This window comes from Nicotiana tabacum, chromosome 6 (assembly GCF_000715075.1).
Source record: "Nicotiana tabacum cultivar K326 chromosome 6, ASM71507v2, whole genome shotgun sequence".
In the NCBI taxonomy this organism is placed as follows: domain Eukaryota; kingdom Viridiplantae; phylum Streptophyta; class Magnoliopsida; order Solanales; family Solanaceae; genus Nicotiana; species Nicotiana tabacum.
This window is the reverse complement of record NC_134085.1, coordinates 91,119,621-91,141,535: the sequence shown is the minus strand read 5'-3', so window position 1 is coordinate 91,141,535 and position 21,915 is coordinate 91,119,621. Positions and strand designations below refer to the sequence as shown.

General features: G+C 36.0%; 1 protein-coding gene across 3 annotated transcripts; it reads right to left on the bottom strand.

Moving 5' to 3' along the window:
- Nucleotides 1–2,044: 2,044 nt before the first annotated feature.
- LOC107820292 (synaptotagmin-1) lies at nt 2,045–13,471 on the bottom strand. 3 transcript variants are annotated; one of them, XR_012710459.1, is made up of 13 exons: nt 13,238–13,471; nt 9,380–9,478; nt 9,245–9,295; nt 9,031–9,154; nt 7,991–8,109; nt 7,773–7,874; nt 7,257–7,331; nt 6,662–6,738; nt 6,327–6,573; nt 5,901–6,251; nt 4,042–4,112; nt 3,264–3,395; nt 2,045–2,404 (listed from the first exon to the last, which is right to left on the bottom strand). XR_012710459.1 is itself a non-coding variant. In XM_075254928.1 (12 exons), exons 1-12 carry the CDS (start codon nt 13,346–13,348, stop codon nt 2,273–2,275), a joined length of 1,620 nt encoding a protein of 539 aa, XP_075111029.1. In that variant the 5' UTR covers nt 13,349–13,466; the 3' UTR covers nt 2,045–2,272. The 3 variants fall into 3 exon arrangements, 2 of the variants coding, with proteins under 2 accessions (XP_075111029.1, XP_075111030.1); XM_075254928.1 differs by lacking the exon at nt 4,042–4,112 and having other exon boundaries at nt 13,238–13,466; XM_075254929.1 differs by lacking the exons at nt 4,042–4,112; nt 9,380–9,478 and having other exon boundaries at nt 13,238–13,466.
- Between the last annotated feature and the right edge of the window lie 8,444 nt (nt 13,472–21,915).

Sequence of the window (21,915 nt, the reverse complement as noted above, 5' to 3'; positions counted from 1 at the left end):
GAGCATGCAACCCATATGTGAATATTTAATAAGTAAATATTATATAAATATAAAACTTAATTATTTACTTTACAAACAAACATATAAAATTATAAAACTAACATGTAAAATAATAAAACTAACACATACAAGAATTCAGGATATCTTGGTGCTACTAGGCCTCAAATATCGAGCCCGGAACCCATATGTGAATATTTAATAATTAAATATTGTATAATTATAAAAATAAATTATTTAATTTACAAACAAACATATAAAATTATAAAACAAACATGTAAAATAAGAAAACTAACACAGTAAAGTAGGAGAGAAATTATTTCCCCGCTCCTCATTCGCCCGTGGAAATAAGTTTAGATCCGGCCAAACTCTTTCAGCCGGAACTTGTTCGGCTAAAGCTTCTCCAGAATAACCATCCGATAATTGAGGGTTATCCCTGCTTTGCACAACCGCATTATTGCGAACGTCTTCAACCTTCACGTACATTTCCAACATTTTTATCACAAGAAGATCCCGGTGTTCATTCGGAGTCCTCAAAAAATCTGTTAGAGTCTCATCGTCTTCGATGTTAAACTCATTATAACAAGCAACCCCTTGCGGAGTAACAGAATACAGATATCTTCCGGTTACTTTAATATTCACCGAACGTTTACTCACACTCATATTTTTACATAACAACGATACCAGTCTATCGTACTCCATTGTAAGTGGCAACTTAACATGACTCTGTGGAGATAAACTATAGCTTACTGAATTATTCGCCACAACAACCTCACCTCCCCCCCCCCCTCCTCAATATAATGAAACCCTTACTTTTCGCTCTTCAAACATTATGAAAAAAAAACTTGAGAATTTAACAAGAAGAAAAATTTATCAGGAGTTGAGAATATTTCTGAATGAATTTTTTGCAAAACCCTTAACACCTTTAAATAAGACAATACCTCCGGGGGGGAAAGGTCAAATTTTTGAAGTAAAACGCTTTTTAAAAGGGCGTTTTACCCATTTGAATTATGGTTGTGTCAGTTAAGCGCAGAAGAATTATTGGTGGGTCCACAAAATAGGTAAAGCGTTTGTTTGAAAAGGCATTTTATATAAAACATGGTTTAGAAATGCGCTTTACCTTAACGTCCCAAACGGACGTTAAAGTAAACCGCGGTTTAAAACAATGTTTTATATATTTTGGTCACTAAATTTTCTTCCCACTTATTTCGGTATTTTGAGTCTAAAAGGACCACAATTGAGTTCCAGACTCTTTATCCACCTCCCTCCCTCCTGGAACTTGTCCAATATTCGGTCTCCGTCAATTCAACTTCCGTATTCACTTCCTATCAATTCAGGTCCATTTTCTTTTCAAAAATTTTGACTCAGAAAACATCCTATATTGTATCTTCATATATTCAAAAGGTATATTAGTAGTTTTCTTCGACATTTAGATTTTTGTATCTTCATATATTCAAAAGGTATTTTCTCTCATGGTTCATATTTTGGATTAGGCTCGTAAAAGCAAAATGTAGTCCATTGGTAATCTCGTGTTTTCCTATTGAATACAAACACAAATTCCACGAAGCACCTTTTTTTCCTGGAAGGGGCTTGGGGCTGACGGATGCATGCACTGCAACAAGAAAACAATTGGGCAAGAAAAAACCAAAAAATTACAGAAAACTTACAACTAATACCTTCCCTGTTTTGGGAAAATCTAGTGCTAGTGTCCCCAAGAATGTTAGGCAGTATTAGCAGATTGGCAACTCAATATTCGCACACGAGACATGTAAACAAATACATCCGAGTTTTAAGTTATATGTACTGTAATTGTATACAACTTTTGGAGTAAAAATTCTTGACAGTGCATATAACTTAAACTCATTTAATCTGTTACACCGGTTAAGGTTGACCTTACCTGAACCACCTTTTTCTCATCAAGCTGAAGTTCCGAGACTAAAAAGAGGTAACCCCTCTTTTAAGTCCCTATGAATCACTCTTGTTTCAGTCGCTCTTAACTGGATTAGTTCAACAAATATCTGAGGACTAAAACAACCAAGAAAGAATATCTAATGAAAGATGAGAATCAAATATATCTAAGGGGTGCCGTTTCAGAACCGACCTGCTATGCAGAGAAGAACTGTACTGAAAACATAAATAACCATAACCAGCTGGTTGTCATTGTACTATGTACACAAAACATTCGATGATTTTTCAACACACAAGTTTGAAGAGAGAAAAATGTCTGTCTTAGCATAAGAGGGAACTTATGTAGCTTAGCAAAGGCGGGATAGAATTATTTAGCGGTCCTCCATTGCAGCTCAACTTGAATCCGTCCATTTTTTGAATCTATGAGGTTGTACTTCTCGTTGATCCTTGTGTTGTGGACGACATCTGAAAGACTTATATCAATATACCCTAACACTTCCTGTATTAAGAAGTACACCAAAAGAAAAAAAGCTAACGCTTTAGTAGGGCAACGAACAACTGAAAACAGTAGCATATAGAAGCAGCCTACTCCATCCTTTCTGGAATACGTGTTTTTATCTTCCAAGTATAATAATACTACCTTCCATCTGCTTTTCGACTTTGTCGAAAACAGAAAATATAACATTTCATCTTGAGAGAGTGTTACTGCTTAATCGCCCATACTAAATTGATCATAGGAATACATGGCAGAGCCCTATATACGAGATATCCAAAATTGATAAAAATAATTGGTGAGTTGGCAAGAGATCAAAAGCTTATGCAGCTCATATTTAGGGATACTAGGGCATGGTTATCTCTTAATTTTATTTCTATTAGAAAAGTCATGCCCTAACCATGTCAAGTCCTTAATTGAAGCCACATATAAAGTTAATAAATTCATTACTATTAGGGAAAGTATTGTACTAATGTTTTCTTTCCCAAAAGAAGGTCCATAAATTCATTAAATTAATTTTTTTTAAATACTCATTATTGCTAAATGAAAACTCTGAATTAATTGAAGATGATAACTCTTTTTTGGGGTCCTGGGAGGAGGGCCACGGGAAAATTTGCAGGACAATATAAACAAGAGAACATATTTCTTAGGAACTCATTAAAATAGGAAAACCAGTAATATCTCATGAAATAACTGATGGCGGATGGATTTGAGCTTTTGAAACTAAAAGATGGCATTATTATGATTTCTAAGGACACTTTGACTCATACACTAGATGGTGATCTTAAGTTTTCGACAAATATTACTTGCAGCATTCAGTCTACTGATGAGGAAAATAAATAAGAGTAAATTGCAGCTTACGTACCTTTGGATGTAGAAGGCCAATCCTTGTTGAGGTGCTGATAACTTCCACATGCAGTTTATCATTCACGGGAGGCTCCTCCAACACAAAACTAAACTCCTCTTCCCATCTTGGATCCCTGTTCTTCTTCACTTGCTGCAATCACAAAGGAGAAATCACTTCTAGTGCTTACATGGGCAAAATTCAGCAGTAGTATGGGACATTTCTCAAGTTCAGATGAAATTCAAAGTAGTTACACAGTAAGAAAAGCTTTTACACAGGTTTCTAATAAGATGACCTCCATAAGTTGTTACGTATGACCTAAGTAGATTAACAATGAAGGCAAAAGTGCAATTTAGAAACATAAAAGGGGGTTAAATGATAAAAAAACCGATTCTAATTCTATATATTCCTTCTTATTATTATGCCTTTATCTCAGAGAAAAGATCAAATGTTGAATCCATTTATTTTCTTGGTATTCAAGCAGGTTGGAATATGTATTATCATAATAATGGTAGAAACGAAATCATTTTTGTTTTGATATTCTATACAAAATCCTATAACTTAATTAATAAGTCTAAGTAGCAGAAGTCTGTTTCTAGGGATCCTTCCATTTGTACTTGTTGAAAATTTCAATAAATTCCAACCCAATTCAATTTAAGTAGAAAACGAGACCTTATCATTGTGAAACTTACAAAAATAGCAGACGGGAAAAATTTCAGTCATCCAAATCAGGAGAAGAAAAAAACAGATAAATAAAACATCAAGGAGTTTTTCATACAAGTGGCGAAAGGTCCCTAACCTCTTTCCATTAAGAAAACAAACTTGCTGGTGATACCGATGCTATGCTTCCAGCAGGTACTTGCCCCTAACCTATTTCCATTAAGGCCTTAGGGGATCAGGATTCTGGAGAAAATGGTGGGTAATGAAAAAGAACAGGTTGGAATCTAAGTAACTTGTTGTGGAAGTATCGGTTATTTAATGCGGAATCAGCATAACCTTGCTCATACTATGTAGATGCATTATGGGAGGACAATTTGCTAGGACAAGGACCTCTGAAGGGTCTCTTCCCTGATATTTTCAGTTTGTGTCAACAACAGAATGCAACTATAAAAGAGGTATGGTCAGACCAAGGTTGGAACCTCACATTCAGAAGACTATTAAATGATTGGGAGATTGACAGAGTTGTGGAATTCTACAGTGCTTTGCAGCAGTCAGTGGCATCAGCTCAAACCAAGATCAAGACATGATCAATTGGCAAGGTAATAGTCGAGGGAAGTTCTCGGTTAAAGATGCTTACAAGGAGTTTAACCTGTCCAATAATCAGGTGGAATGCTGGCCATGGAAGATGATCTGGAAAATAAAAATCTCATACAAGATGGTCTGCTTCACATGGTTACTGGCAAGAGAAGCAGTTCTAACTCATGACAATCTAACTAGAAGAGGATTCCAATTGTGTTCCAAATGTTATCTATGTGAAGAGGAGGCAGAGACAATTCACCATCTGTTTCTGCATTGCAAGTTCACCACCCAGATATGGAGAATTTTCATTAGTCTGAGGGGAATTCAATGGGCAATGCCAGGAAGAGTCCTTGATATTCTGGCAAGCTGGAGTAAAGTGGGCACACTATCTAGAGAAAGAGAGAGATGGAGGATTGTCCCAGCATGCATATGGTGGACAGTTTGGGAAGAGAGGAATCAAAAATATTTTGAAGATAAGTCTAGCAACATTCAGAAGATTAAGATGAAATGTTTAGCTCTTTTTTATTTTTAGTGTAAAGGTCAGCTTTTGGAGGATCATGAATCCATTTTAAATGTATTAGAGTCCTTATAAGGAGAAGAAGGACTAGGAGTGTCTACTTTTTACTAGGGCACCCTTTTTGTAATTATGGGTGACTTCACAATTTTAGTGAAGTCTTATATCAATATACAACTATGTTACCTTTTTCAAAAAAAAAACTATGTAGACGCATTATTTCTTTTATTTTAAATACATTTATTTGGTTATTCACTCTATAAGCTTGGGATATAAACAAGTTTTGAGTTATCTTTTCACTTCTTAATAATCACTCCTCTCACAGCTGCTTGCCTACTCCTCTCTACCATCTCTGATTGACGGCTGTCTCTGTATCTGTTCTGATTTACGTATTTCCCTATCCATATTTCAATCAGTCAGGTAATTTCAATGTTTAATTAGTGAAACTTAGTTGGCTAATGCAAGTTTATGATGAAGATGCAAAATGACCAATGCTCCCTATAAGTCCAGTTTGTGGATAACCAAATTACCACAAAGATTAGTTTTAAGCCTGAAAATATACTGTACTGAAGTAAGTTAATAACGCAATATGTTTAGAACAACGTCGAAATGTGTAGTATGAGTCGATTGTGAGGATTTATCATATCCAAAAATCAACATAGATAATGTAGTACTGACATATGCAGATTTGCGCTAAAACTGACTTCCAATTAAGCGAAGGGTCAAGTTAAATTAAATTGGGACATTTTTTTTTTTTGGGGGGGGGGGAGGGGGGGGGTTAAAGTATCGTCTTTTCACTTGTGGGGTAGAGCTGCAGTCAGGTTGTAGGTTCAAGGTCAGGCGCTTTTATAAACCATATCTAAGGAGAGAGCAATGAAGGGCTAAAGAAAATGGCAAGTAGGCACCTTAGTTTTTCTCTCCTCCCCTTTAAAGATAATCCTGACATATGGATTAGTGTGGTTCTTTCCTTCAACATCTTCAGCTTGATGGACTATAATTACAAGGACACCTCCCCCTGGTGGCGTTCCTTCGGGAGCTTTTAAAACTGTTCCAGCCTTTTCAAAATCTTTTGGCAAATCCTCCTCCTTAAACGGTTTATACGTCAATTCTACTACAATCTGTCCGCGTTGCTTGTCATTCTGAACATCAGTCAGATCCATATTCTTCAGGAGATCAAGTGTCATAGTTTTTGACTCATCAGGAGTCAAATCTCTCAGCGGGACGATATTTGTACCCATCTTGTCATGTTTCCCAATCTGATACAGAAGGCAAAAAGAAGCTTGAGACACAATAAGTAAAGTAATCTAAATGAATTAAATCTTGAAAGTTACCTGCTCCCAATCATAAACAGAGATCTCCAATGCTTGTGATTCCGGATTTTTAACTACCATACTAAATTCCTCATTCCACTCTGGATTTAAATTACTATGCTTCACAGTGGTCTTTTTAGATGGAAGCTTTGACTCTGTAAGCTTAAGTTTTACATAAGGATCAGATGCGCCCAATAGGTCCTTCTTTCTCAGCTTCATTGCCCTCAAAATCTTAACATGTAAAATCCCAACTGGTCTTTTCATGGCTCTACATATTCCCAAAATGAAATAAGTTATTACGAGGAATTTGTGAAGTGAGTCAAAGAATGTGGGAACAAAATCAAGATGTAGCATACTTGGATGGATCCAAAATTTGTACTTCTAGAGCTTTAGGCCATAGATACATGTTAGCAACTTGATCTTTAATTGTCTCCTGCAAACAAAGCTCTAACTGATATTAACATATGATCTTTAGTAACAGCTAAACAAATACGTTATCCCAGGCACATCTTCACAAAGCAAAGCAGTAGAATATCTAACAGGTGATTCACCTCCTTAAACATCAAAACTTACAACTCTGGATTCTATCAAGACATTTATAATAATTTTCTAGCAGCTTTCAAAAGCCAAAAGCTTACACACACACACAAATAAAAATTAACAATTTTAAGGGTTTTTTAAATGACCGAGGATTCGGGAGGATTAGTGGCACACTGTTCGGAACTCGGTGGATAGTGGGCCCGCCTCTCAGTCCTATTCCACTTAATATCAAGCTTTGTCAGTGGCACGGTTTGAACCCACACGCGTGTCTAACCACACGTCAGGTGTTGTGCTCTAACCACTAGACGCCCTTGGGGGAAATCAATATTTCCAGGATCTTTTGGGCAAATAGTCAAATACAGCAAACATAATATTTCAAAAGAAATAAATTGTCATAAAAGACAATAATACCTGGACAAACCTGTACAACCCAGGAATGGACATGAGATCAGCACCCAATAACTTCAACCCGAAGTCAACATGTGGCTAAAAACCAAAATAAAAAAAAGGAGGACATTAACAAGACAGTAGCATAAATACACAATCATACATTGAACAAAAGAAATAGATCTTCAAAATGGAAAGTAAAACCAAAGCAGTGATACTACATCCAGGACATTAAGAGCAACTAAGTACGTAATGGTGCACTTCTGCATTGTGCACGTCAAGCAAATTCATTTCACCGCCTGATTTTTCCATACAATAACCCATCAGAACAAGAAAAAGATATTCAATCCGGAACATGTTAACATTCTCGGGATAGAGAAAAGGACACTGACCAATGATACTGTCTCAAGTATTTCATACCATTATGAAGCCAGTTGGCTTGACACCAACCACAAAACATTTAACTATCTGCCATTATTACTACTGGAAGCATGTTTGCAAGCAACATGCCTTCTTCTCCCAGAAATGTGACTGACATACCTTCTCCATAAGTGACACAAAGATTTTGGCAAAACAAGGAAAGCTCGGAACTAGAGGCTTCAGAGTAATACGTGGAGCTGCAAAGATCTGCAAGTCGATAACCTGAAATATCCACTTAAGCAATTACAACTTTCTATCCAATTACAACAAATGTAGGCAGGCACTTTATTTTTCTCAAAATTTGGCAAAATGCAGAACAGTTAAAAAAATTGCAAAACCTGAACAGTTGCTTTCAATCCAAATGCTTTGACCGCAACAGTGACATTAGGATTGCTGGCCCATTTTAAGTATGGTTCCATCATCAACTCTTTTTCATCAGTAACATAGACCTTCATACCTGCCAGCAGCAGAACCTTAGGTGAAGTTTATGTTGAAGCTAAGTCAAAACTCCTATAACACACTACCTTATTTATAAACCATCATATTAAAAGTTTTAGATCACAATTCCATTGCATCCAAGTTCTGACATATACCGAGGGTCAAGAAAGTAGTTGAGAGGGAGAAAGAAGATGAGCTATTGCAGCTTATCAGAGCAACCAGTAAGAAGAATGGGAAGAGGTATATGAAAGGTGTTGCAACAACTCTATGAAAGAGAGAGAATATCCCGTGCAACACTTTAATAGTAATAACACCACTGTTCCCAGAAATTCATAAACAGAAAAAACTCCCCAAGTAACTCCGTCAACTAGTTTGTTTCACCTTCCCTTCTTATCTGTACAAGACGTTCAAGATCATGGGTTTGCATCTTTCTGTCGAAGATATAAGCTTTACTAACCGAACTTTTCAAAGACTATTTGGTGGTGCAGTCAAATTCATTAACTTACACCAAATACCAAACATGATACTTATCAAAAAGGGGAAAAAACTCTTATTATGTGTCGAAACGACAGCATCTGCTAGTTTGAGGGTTAACTCCTTGACAATTATATATTAATGTGAACTTCAGCTAACAAATGGAACAACTACAAAGTAATGCATTGCATTCTCTGATGCCATAACCATATTCTTACCCTACATAACTGATACTTCTTCTTACGCAGAACATTTACCTAGCCAACTAAAACATCAAGACCACTAAACAATTATCATCTAATGCATTTCTACGATAGGAATGGAAAGCATACGAGTAAGAGAGGGCATCTTCTGTATCTTATTCTTAATTTCTTATGCCGCATATTAATTTCCTCGTAAGTCACAACACTATCTAAAAATAGAAGGACCAACTAATTTTGTTAATGGACATTAAGAAACCACTAACCTTGGAAAGTAGGTGGTAAGGACCCCAAAGTCAGTGTTTCAAATTCAACAGACTCAATTTTATACTTTGGAATTTGCTCCGCAATAATAGGTGCAGCAATATTCTTCGCAGTCCTGCAAATAGCCTGTTTATATAAACTAGGTTAGTTTACTTCCTTTTTTGACAGTTATCGATGAGAAAGAAATTCAAAACATGGTTGAGAAATGGAGAATACCTTGTCCAGATAAGGCCACATGAGCTCAAGAAATTTGTTGAGCCAGTCCACCTTCAGCAACAAACAAAGGAAATAAAAATATAATTCACAGCTCAACTTCAAGGATGCAGGTTAAACATGTAACTAAATGCATACACGGTCATAATCCGGACATTTAACCCAAATAGGAATTTCAGGAAGTAATTGCTGCAAGCTTTGAGTGTCTCGTTCGACCAATGGACGAATAACAGGGTCCTGATTGAGAAAATGAAAACCATTAGCTGTTCCAAAGGTGCTGATTGTGTAAAATAGAAAATGTAATCTCCTCCACTGATACAAGTGCAGAAGTGAGACATATGAAAGATATCAATGAGCAAGAAGGAGAAGAATTTAGCATGAGTAAAGTTTGTCTCAAATGGCTGCCCACTGAGATATCACATTAAAACATATTTCACTTTTTTTTTAAAAAACATGAAACATGACTTATACCCACAAGTTCTAAAAACTATCATAAATACCCAACAGCACCTTCATCAATAACATTCGTTATATTATTGCAAACCATAGTCCTGAACATAAATAAATTTGGTATAAAATTATCATTTTTATAATGAACTACATAATACACTATCAGATGACCGAGAAGACGAAGCAACATTGTTACAAAAATAATAAATGGTGCGCTCTTTTATAAAATACAAAAGTTTGGGGCAATTTTTAAAAAATATAATAGTAATATTTTGGGCCAAAACCAGCTCTTGAGATTTGGGTTTTGGTTTTTGGGAATTTGCCAAAATATGGATAAAATTTATGAACAAACATGTATTTGCCAAAAAAAATCCAAATAAATATTGGCAAAATCTATGGCCAAACGGGTTACAGTGGAGGAAAAGATGGTTGACGTCCTCCAGCTGCTCTTCACATAACACACATCTGTTGACAAGTTGCATATCCCTTCTCTGTAGGTTGCTTTGTGTGAGACAAGCTTCTCTAGATACCAACCAGGAAAAACATTTAACCTTGGGAGAGGCCAGCCCCTTCCAGATGGGTTTCCAAGGCCATGGAGTATTCAGTGGGTTAGATTATGTCAAAATAGCATAACATGATTTCACCGAGAATGTGCCTTTCCAATTCGCTGTCCAGATGAGGCAATCAGAGGTAGGAGAAGAAGAAGAAGAAGAAGAAGATCTATGGAGAAAGTCCAAGAGACTCAGATACCTATCCACCTCCCAATCGTTTAGATTTCTCCTGAAATTGATCAGCCAACCATGATCCAATCTGAAGTCTGAAATGAGAGCATTTCTCGAGGAAGTGATTCTGTAAAGGTCTGGGAAGCTGTCTTTAACAGGAGAGTTGCCATGCCAAATATTTGCCAGAATTTAGTCTTTCTACCATCCCCCACTTTTATTGAAGAGTGCAACATGAAGAAATCCCACAATATCCTGATATGTTTCCAGATACCAAGTCCTAAAGGAGGAGGAGTAGGTTTGGTGGTCCAGGGATCAAGAAGATCATACTTGGAGCAAATTACAGCCCTCCAAGGAGAGTTTTCTTCTTGATTGAAACGCCAGATCCACTTACACATTGGCTACTGTTATGCGCATTCAAATCCCTAATCCCCAATCCTCCAAACTTCTTACTTCTGAAAACTGTGTTCCACTTGACTAAGTTAAAAGATCTCCTATCTTTGTTACGTTGCCAAAGGAAGTCTCTGCGAATTTTATCCAACCTTCTGGAGACACTTACAGGCATGGAAAAAAGAGCCATGGTGTAAGCGGGTAAAGAATCCAGAACACTGTTGACCAACACCACTCTCCCTCCTGGTGAGAGATATTGTCTTTTCCAAGTAGACAACTTTCTCTCGCATTTCTTTCTCTAACACATCACTCTAGATAGATATAGCATTAGATTTGGCCCCCAGAGGAAGGCCCAAATATTTTGCGGGAAGGGAACCGATGTTGCAACCCATAATATCAACCAAAAGTTGCATATTAGGAACCAGATTGATAACATACAAGTGGCTCTTTAGATAATTGATATGCATACCCGAAGCTTAATATGTTTTGATAAAGTAATTCACATTGATGTGAGAAACAGTCGTCATTTTCAGCTTTTAGTATCACCCCTCTAGTTGTCATTTACCTTCCTCAGTGCTCTGAGAGTTCACACTGACAGGTAAAGAAACTCCGTGTCCAGTGGTTTCAGCAGCCTATGTAATAGGACTTTATAGAGAGAATCTATTTTTTTGCCATTCTTCTTCCAGATGTCATGTTTTGCTATGTAATGTTCTGTTTTTAGAGTTACTTTTGAAAATCAACTATTCTTAAGTCTTGTTAATTTCACCTGAATCTTAAATCTCAAATGATTCCTTTATCTTCTACACTGTAGAGTGTAGATATACATGCTATAAATACTTAAATAGATGGAAATCAGCCATCAATGTGCATCACCATACCACCCGGCTTCCACGGCTAAACCCTATTTTCTTTCCTAGTTTAAAGGGACGTCACTGCTGAAATCATCTTTATCTCTTCAAGATATTCCTCATTCATAGAGTAATGTAATGATCCCAAACCTCCAGCTCCTAAATTCTATACTTCTTTGGATCAGTCCTCCATAAAGCTTGTTTCATTACGAAATCTCCACATTAAGTTACCTAATAATGCACTATTGAATACCAAAAAATCTTTCACTCCAAGCCCTCCATACCTTTTCGGAGATGTGACCAAATTATCCAACTGAAACTTCTTTCTCTCATCAATTGTGTCATACGAGAAATTTATTCTCAACATCTTTAATTTTTTTGGTCACACTAACCAGTGTGGGCATAAAAGACAAACAATGTGTAGGGATGCTTGACAAGGTTCTATTAATCTGTATTTCCTTAACCTCTTCGACAATGACAAGCTGACAACAACATGATCATAGACTTACACCATTTAAGAAGGCCAGAGTCCTCTATGAAGAGTTGACCAAGTTTGATTGAGGGTTGACTGGGGATCGACCACGTTTGACCAAGACTTTAGACTTCCAGAAATATTATTCTCATAAACAAATAACCTGTGGGCCACACGTCCACCCACCTGGGCCACATAATCTACTAGTTATTTAGGATCTTTACTTTGTATTACAGACTACTCCATTAACTCGCATATAAATAGGAAGTCTTTTAGTTTATGATGTTTTGATGAAGAATTCTCTTGTGAGAGAATTCCTTTGTGGAATTGACCTTTACCTCTAAGCCTGATCTTGATGTTATGACTCTATCCATTTTCATAATAGAAGGATCAGTCTCAAATTAGAATAGAGGAGGCCAGCAGTAGGTTGACGATCAGCGTTCAAATTATATTAATCTTTAGATTGATACTTGTCTAAGTTGTAATGGAGGCATTCAATTTGAGAGAGGAACACTACTGTCTTCATAAATTTAGGAGGCTTACAACAAGAAGGGTTTAATAAATATTACACGGAATTCATAGGATTCGTTTTTTAAGTAAGCGAGATTTCGAGGCTAGTGTAGCTTCTTCCGCATTACTAAACGTTAATTTCCTTGGGTATATGAGCTCAACTTGGGGAATGACCACTGAATTATGTAAATCAACTCAAATAGGAAATCACGATGCAGATATTCTTCTCCACCACCATAACCAATCTAGTAGAAGCACATAAATATAGCACCAACAATCAACCAACTACACCTCGATTTCAATCTAGTTGCAACCGGCTACATGAATCTTCTATATCACGCCCACTCATTCCAATAATAAACATAAAATTTCAGCACCTATTTGCAAGTACTCCAAATTTTTTAGATGCTTGAAATAAAATGTCTTCAAGCAGGCAAATGAAAATATAGAACTTCACCGGACGTGTTTGTCACTTGAGACAATGAACTTAAAACCCCACAAATCAACAAATACACTAAACACTGAATAGAGGAAAGTGCCAACGAAAAACATACCTACTGAAGCACAATCATAAATAAAGATAGAGAAAGAAAGACAGAGGTAGCACCTTAACATCGTTTGGCTGAAAAAAAATGAACATAAAGTAACCGATCACCAAGCCAGCAGAAACTCCAACTCCAAATCCACAAAAACCCAGTATAGAACTCAAAAAACCCATCTCTATAACCCTCAAAATCAAATCAAATCAAAACGTTCCAAAACAACATTTGGAATCTAGTCCTCGGTGTTTCCACTTCCCTCCTCCCAAATAAACCGCCAGAAAAGGAAAAAAAAACACGTGGACCCATAGATAGCTTGATACTCTCTTTAATTTCTTGAAAAGACATAACTACCCTTAAATGATCCATGGCTTAAGATGCGTGTCCTTGGTTGTCTTTTCATATTAGTCTTCTGGACAAACGTAACGCCAAGTTGACGAACTAAAGTGCCCAATTGACTGTGTCGGTAACCGGCGGAAGAGGGAAGGATTTTTAGACACACACGCTATGCTTTGTTTGGAGTTTGGGTTACCGACATGATCCCACCTATAGTCAGGATGCCACTAAACACAGTGCAGAAAACATTTTTGATCAAAATAGACCTGATGTATGAGATCACTCATTATTACTTCTTATGGAAGCTGATGATGCGAACTTGATATGAATAATGTTCTCTTATTTCATTTATTATTATATCACACTATTTCGTTTTAATTTAATTTTAAAATTCCTAGACTTTATTCTCTTAGGGGTTATTTGGTTTGAGTATATAGAAAGAAATTATTATGGTATAAAGGAGTTGTAATAGTTACTCAATGTTTGGTTTATATCTTCAATTTACGTATAGCTAATCCTTATATAAAGTTATACACCAATTTTGATATAATTTTTTATCTTTTCCATAAGCCTACGAAGGCCAAACATCCAATGGTATAATTTGTAAACTCATTTTTTTTTAGCTTAAAATATAAATAAATATTTTAAACGATATCTTGTACAGTCAAATCTCTTTATAACAGTCTCGTTTGTTTCGATATCTTTTGGATGATATAGTGAAGTGTTGTTATATAGAACATATATTATAACATAACATGAAGAATGGTTCAAAAGAAAAATTTTCATCGTTAAAATGAAGTATTGCTATAGAGATGTGTGACTGTATATCCTTTTTTAGTGCAATGAACCATACATCCAACGAGAAATAATTTTCACATTACGGATCCCTATTTTACTAATCTTCACATTATTAATTCATGGTATAATAACCATTGTTTAACTTATTTTCGAACCAAAAGACCACTTAGTGACATTTTGTCATAGTCAAACAAATGAGTAGATATTTAAAATAACAGGTTGTAGGAGTATGTTTGGTAGGTGGCCGAAGTTTTTTTTTCTTTCTTAAACTCTATGTCCAATCTAACACTACCATATACTCCTGTTTTAATAAAGTATGAACCTATTATTATTTGAGGAGTCAAAAAAAATTTCTTTGATAGTATTTTTTGCAAGTAGTTTTTAAATGTTTTAAATTGTTAATTATTATTACTTATAGTGCTTTTTATGTTGTTTCTAAATATATAAATTTTATTTTAATTTTTTTTAGAAAATATATGTTAGAAAGTCACACAAAAATTTAGTCAATTTGATTCTCGTACACCCAAAAAGTTTAAACAAATTGAAATAAAAGGATTAAGATAAAACGAAAAGAGTGTTATAAGTTTTAGCAATTGTCATATTAAACCAAGAACATTAAAAGGATATTAAATAGGAAATTTTACATTCTTATGCCATAGAGTAAACTATATTACCCTTCATGCTTAACTTTTAATATAATTACCTTCTATACTAATTACCATTTATGTACCATTTTAGGATTTTAATGTATTAATTAGTCTCCTAATTTTACTCAACCATATATTCCCACTCCCTCAAGTTTCTCTCTCCAAATCCCCACGATTTCCTCTTCAAACACCCACGTTTTCCTCTTCTAAAACCACGAAAATTTGTAACCCCTCCACCATTGACAACCATTAAAAAGTTTTGAAGCTTTGAATTCGAATTTGGTTTTCAAAAGACATTGTTTGTTTGGATTGGATGTTGTTGCAAAGAATTGAGAATTCTCTCCACATCTCTCTCTATCTCGCAATCCCAAATTTCAGTAATATAAGAGGAAAGGAAAAGAGAGCAGCAATTCCACCATTGATAGCCATTAAAAAGCTTTGAAACTTTGAATTCAAATTTGGGTTTTCAAAAAGTATTATTTGTTTGGATTGGGTGTTATTGTAAATAATTGGGAATATGGTTTGGAGTTTATATCTCAATTTTGAGGGATTTTGGTGAAGATTAGACTTGGTTTTGACTGAATTTCAGATTGAAACTAGAAGAAAAAGAAGAAGAAGAAGAAGAAGAAGAAGAAGAAGAAGAAGAAGAAGAAGAAGAAGAAGAAGAAGAAGAAGAAGAAGAAGAAGAAGACATGACATACATTATATTGCAGAAATTATAGAAAAATTATAGAAAAATTGTAGACTGTTATTTTTGAGCTTTGTGTTTTTGTGTTAAAAGTTTTGATGGGAGCTTGTTATTCCACTTTGTTTGTTTTGGAGCTAACTTGTGCAGAGGAGAAGATGTTTTTTAAGTTATATATATTGCCATACCTTTAAATTCAAGAAAGTATGGTTGTATTGTATTTAAAGAGGCGTGAATTTATAGAATAGGTTGAATGTGAGGAATGAGTCAAATAAGACTCACAATGGCTTGTTTTGTACATTTAATCTACAACAAAACTACATATCATTTGAAAATTTAATATGAAAATACAGAATTTCAATGTTTCTACAAATTATTTACAAAATTTCTACAAACTGTTCATAACAGAATTTATCTTTATTTCCATGCATGTTCGTATGGAATACTAAAGTTAATTGATATGCCAACATCTCCCGTTATAGAGGAATACAACTTATCTACAATTTTCTACAACTTTCACACATTATTTCCATCCAGTTAAATATAACTACAATAACATAAAATTTGAGCTTTGTGTTTTTGAGTTAAAAATTTTGATGGGAGCTTGTTATTCCACTTCGTCTGTTTTGGAGCTAACTTATGCAGAGGAGAAAATATTTTTTAAGTTATATATATTGTTATACCTTTAAACTCAAGAAAGTATGGTGTGTATTTAAAGAGGCGTGAATTTGTAGAATAGGTTGCATGTGAGGAATGAGTCAAATAAGACTCACAATGGCTTGTTTTCTACATTTATTCTACAATTACATATCATTTGAAAAATTAATATGAAAATACAGAATTTCAATGTTTCAATAAATTATCTACAAAATTTCTATAAACTGTTCATAACATAATTTATCTTTATTTTCATGCATGTTCGTCTGGAACACTAAAGTTACTTGATATGCCAACATCTTCCGTTATAGAGGAATACAATTTATCTACAATTTTCTACAACTTTCATACATTATTTTCACCTAGTGAAATACAACTACAATAACATAAAACTTACATACAAAATTTATACAATATGTCTTTTGTATATTTTGTATCTGATTTATACATAGTAAAAATAATTTTCATACAACTAATTATATATTATACAACTTATCTACAAATTATCTACAATTTTCGTACATTATTTCTACTAAGTTATATACAACTACAATATAATACCATTTAAATATAATTTTTATACAATGTTGTTCAACTTTCATACAATATGTAAATGAATAAAAGAAAAATAAATAAACAACAGTCTACAATTTATCTACAATTTCTGCAATATAATGTATGTCATGTCTTCTTCTTCTTCTTCTTCGAGTTTCAATCTGAAATTCAGCCAAAACCAAGTCTAATCTTCACCAAAACCCCTCAAAATTGAGATATAAACTCCAAACCATATTCCCAATTATTTTCAACAACACTCAATCCAAACAAATAATGATTTTTTAAAACCCAAATTTGAATTCAAAGCTTCAAAGCTTTTTAATTGTTGTCAATGGTGATTGCTGCTCTCTTTTCCTTTGCTTTGTATTACTGAAATTTGGACATAATTGCGTTTGTTGCAGAAGAATCGGAGGGAGAGACCATTTTCCTCTTCAAGGGTCTCCATGGCCTGGGCCTCCTCCTCCCCGGACGGGGGCCTCATGACGGTAATGTCTCCAAGGCCTGTATAAAATAAATCAAGTGAATGAGAAAGGAAACATTTCAGAAAAAGACCATAAAATACATGAAAAAGAAGTTTACCATGATTTTTGGCCTCCCATCGGCCCCTTGTGAAATCACGCCACGAGCGCTCGGCATATGAAGAGGTCGATGCCCATTTCCGAACCCAGCCCTCAAGGTCGGAATTGCACCAGGCATCCAAGAAACCGCTACATCATACGAAGGAATATCGATGAGAAAAAGCACAGGAAACAAGACAGTAAATGGAGGCTATGGGTGGGGTTTGTACTTACGCTTCATGTTCCATTCCTCGAGGAATGGCATCTTCTCGGCCGGGATTATGTCGGAAGTCCTCACTCGGACGAACCAGCTCATCCATCCTCGATCCTTATCCTCTTCTATGCTGGAGAACAATACCTTGGTAACCCGATGCTGAAGCCTTATTAACCCGCCTCGATAGAGACGGGAGCTATACATTCTGATGATATGGTCGAGGGTGAAAGGCATCCCTTCCACCTTGCTCATGAAGAATCGGAGCAGCATAATAATATGCCAAAAGGAGGGACGAATTTGACCTAGGGTTACTCGGTATTGGTGGCAAAAATTGATGATGACGGGATCGACAGGGCCTAGAGTGAAAGGGTAAGTGTAAACACTTAGAAATTCAATACTCTAATATTCATATCTAGTTGTACTATTCTAAAGTGCACCATATTGGTGTCTCACAAGGCGATTCATTAGCACATTTGCAATACCCTTCGGAAATGTCAACTAACGCAAACAATCCATCCACAATTTGGGTTACTCTAACCAGTCGGATCCTGATACCCCGTCCTTCTCATAAACCATATCTGTTAGCTCTCATAGGGCATAACTGAGATGGATGTGTCCAATTGTACATACCTCTGTTAGTGTTGAAGGTAACTCAAAATACTTATATCTCTCTTCATAAATTGTAGATAATGATTAATTCACTAATGGGTACCTCGTACCCTTCTTCACCTTACTTCTTTTACTTGTAGAAACTTGTACCTTCTGATCCTCTCGTTGCGTTTTACCATATTGGTGGATAGATGTTCATGCCGTAGGTAGGGCTCCTTAACAAGAAGCTTACATGTCTTAGTACACACATGATCTGCTGAAGACCTTACATTTACTCATCATAAGCATCATGCAAAATCGAGTTCCTCTGACTCAACTCTTCCACATGCAATCTCTTACCAACTGTCTTTCCGGATGTGGATATCATTGTACTACGAATAAAATAGAGTTTAAGTGTTTGAATTCTTACAACTAAGCTCCACCACACGATCTAGAGTAAGAAGAAAAAGTAATAGTCCTAAATGCTCTGTAGCCTCCTGCTTATAAGTGTGGTGCACAATACACCCATAAACAAGACTCTACTAGACACGACTTGTAGACTCCTTAGGACAGAACTACTCTGATACCACTTTTATCATGACCCAAAATGATGGGCCGCGATGGGTACCCAGTACCTTACTCAAATGAGTACCAACGTAACGTATCTTTCATATCATACTATCATAGGTAAATGAAATGGAAAGGCTATTGTGAGATAACTAGAATGAAACATGAGGGAACACACGACATAGGACGACCCAATATGTAATACAAACTTATACATATGACATACGGGCCTATAAGGCCAAAATGATCACTCGTACACTGAACATAGGCCGACAAGGTCATACAATATTCATATACATGACATATGTCCACATGCCTCTAAGAGTAAATCAATACCATAAAGATCGGGACAGGGCCCCGCCATACTAATCAATACACGTCCAAATCATACTGACCAAATAAGCAACTCCGAAGAAAATGGAGCATACCAACACCTTCCACTGAGCTGATAGCTTACTTGGAGGACTCTCGACCTGCCTATCGGGACCTGCGGGCATGAAACACAGCGTCCCTAGGCAAAAAGGACGTCAGTATAAATAATGTACCGAGTATGTAAGAAATGAATCAGTAAATAATAGACATGAGAGAAACATGGAGTAAAAGACTCAACATGTAAGTCTAAATAGCTCTGTGAATCAATTAATAATTATAATGTCATGAATATGCGTATAAATGTCATACCATGCATATGTATATGCATTTATAACATCATCAAACCTATGAGGGTATCCCATCATATCTTCTCGGCCATTGTGGGAAAATCATCAATGTATACCAGCTGATCAGGTTGTGGTGCGTATATAACGCCATAACCTTTTCCCATATCCTATATACATATAATATACGCGTATATAATGTCATCTGGTCATGGGTCAATGTACATGTATATTTGAATGAAATGCATAAGAAATACGCTAATAAGATTTCTCAGAATGTCATAAGATCAATATGCCTTTGATTAATATCATGAAATAAACTTTATCAACTTATGTGTTTTCTGAGACCCATGAACAGATGATGGAATAATATGACACATGGAGAATCAAGAACATAGGCACTTCTAATACTTTTATGAATAGAGTCATTTATGAAAGTTGTGCATTTGCCCGTTTAGTTTGTATCGTATGGATCATGCCAAAAGAAAAGAAGGGATAGCCTTAAAATACCTGAACTGATTCTCTTGACAATCCCTCTAACACACGTTAATTACGACAAAACACGTAACAACGGATTGAAGTAGGGGAAAATCTGTATGATATTCTTGAGAAAGATTGCACCGTACTCCCTTAGAGCCTCAAATCTCACGCCATATCGTACTATGAAGTTTCAAATGAGCTATTTGAGCTCCATCCGTTAGCATGGCCGTAACATACAACCTAAATAGGGTAAGGAGATTCTCAAAATTGTTGGGTTTTGTGGGCCCCATTAGGATGACTAAGCTTTGGCCTAAAGGCCCCTATAATTGTGCCACCTATTTTAATGACGAAGAGTCATTAATTGGGCTGTCACGTTAAGGGGTGATTCCCCCTTAATCTTATCCACCAAATATCTTAACTAATTTGTTAATCTCTCGCTAAGATCAATAATTACCCAATTATCTACATAATTAAGAATGATCTCAAATTACTTAAAATATCACTCACTTTTAACACACTTTATACATCTTACTATCATGGTCATGTGGTACCTTGTATGGAACTAGTTCATAAATATGGGATATTATAGCTTGGACGGTATTTTGTCCCAAAATGTCAAACTTCGACGAAACTCTTTTTCTTCAATTCTCTTACTCTCTCACCTTCACGAATTTACTTATCACTTGTTTGAAATAGCATAATACTTATAACCTCAAAAATAATCTCATTCCCGATCTTACGTCGATTAATTTACGATGAATTTTTAACGAACGAAAATATGGAATGTAACATCTCATTTCCGAGCTTATATAAATTTACTTATGGTGTACTTTCATGTACGAAAACATGAGGCGTAACAGAAAGATATTCACAATTCCAGTCAAGGTGAAGGGGAGACAGTGTTTGAGGCATGGGAAAGATTTAAGGAGCTATTACGGAGGTGCTCTCATAATGGAATGGAGCAATGGATACAACTCTAGGACTTCTGGAACGAGTTAAACCCGGCCTCAAGGAGATTGATGAAGAAAACTCCTGAAGATATTGTCACACTTCTGAATGAACTATCTGAAGATGCAGAACAATGGTCCAATGACCAAGGGGATCGAAGAAGATCGGCAGGGGTGCACCAAGTAGAATTGCTGGTAGCAATGCAGGCCCAAATTGCAGTTATGTCTAAGGACATCAAGCAACTGACACTAGCTCAGGTGCAAAATCAACCATAGGTGGGATGTGACATTTGTGGATTGGGACACCCAACACATGAGTGTCAAGCTACAGCTAAGGAAATCAACGCTCTGGGGAACTTCAACATAGGTAACTACCAAGGAGGTGATAATTTCAATTCTATGGGACAGAGACATCCAGGGTTCTCATGGAGTTCTTCAAATGGTAGTTTGAACTCATGGAAGCAGCAAAATCCCAGAGCACCAGTGCAAGGACCTCCTGGTTTCCAAACTCAATAGAGGCAACCATACCAACCTCCACAGCCCAACAACTCAAGTTTAGAAGATCTAATGAAGGAATTTATAAAGAAATCCGATAAGAAACTTGAGACTCAAGGTACCGCTATCCGCGATCAAGGCATAGCCATCCGGAATCTAGAAAGACAAATTGGGCAGCTTGAAACATTATTGTCATAAAGGGCACCGGGGACTTTGCCGGCAGACACTGAAAAGAATCCAAAAGACACAATCAAAGTCATTTCTCTCGGGAGCGGGAAGACATTAGTAGATCCCAGGGCAAAACCAAGGGATGAGAAGGAGACCAACTCAACCAAGAGAGCTGAAGAACAGAAAATTGGTGAATCTCTGCCCAAGGAGAATGTTAGCAGCAAGAAGGTTGATAAGCAGAAAGTGAGCAATGCAGTTGAAGAAAGCAAGCACATGCCATTGTTACCATTTCCTCAAAAGATAAAGTGGGAAAAACTAGACAAATGCTTTGGGAATTTCTTGGAAATGCTGAAACAATTGTATGTGAACATTCTGTTCACAGAGGTACTCATATAG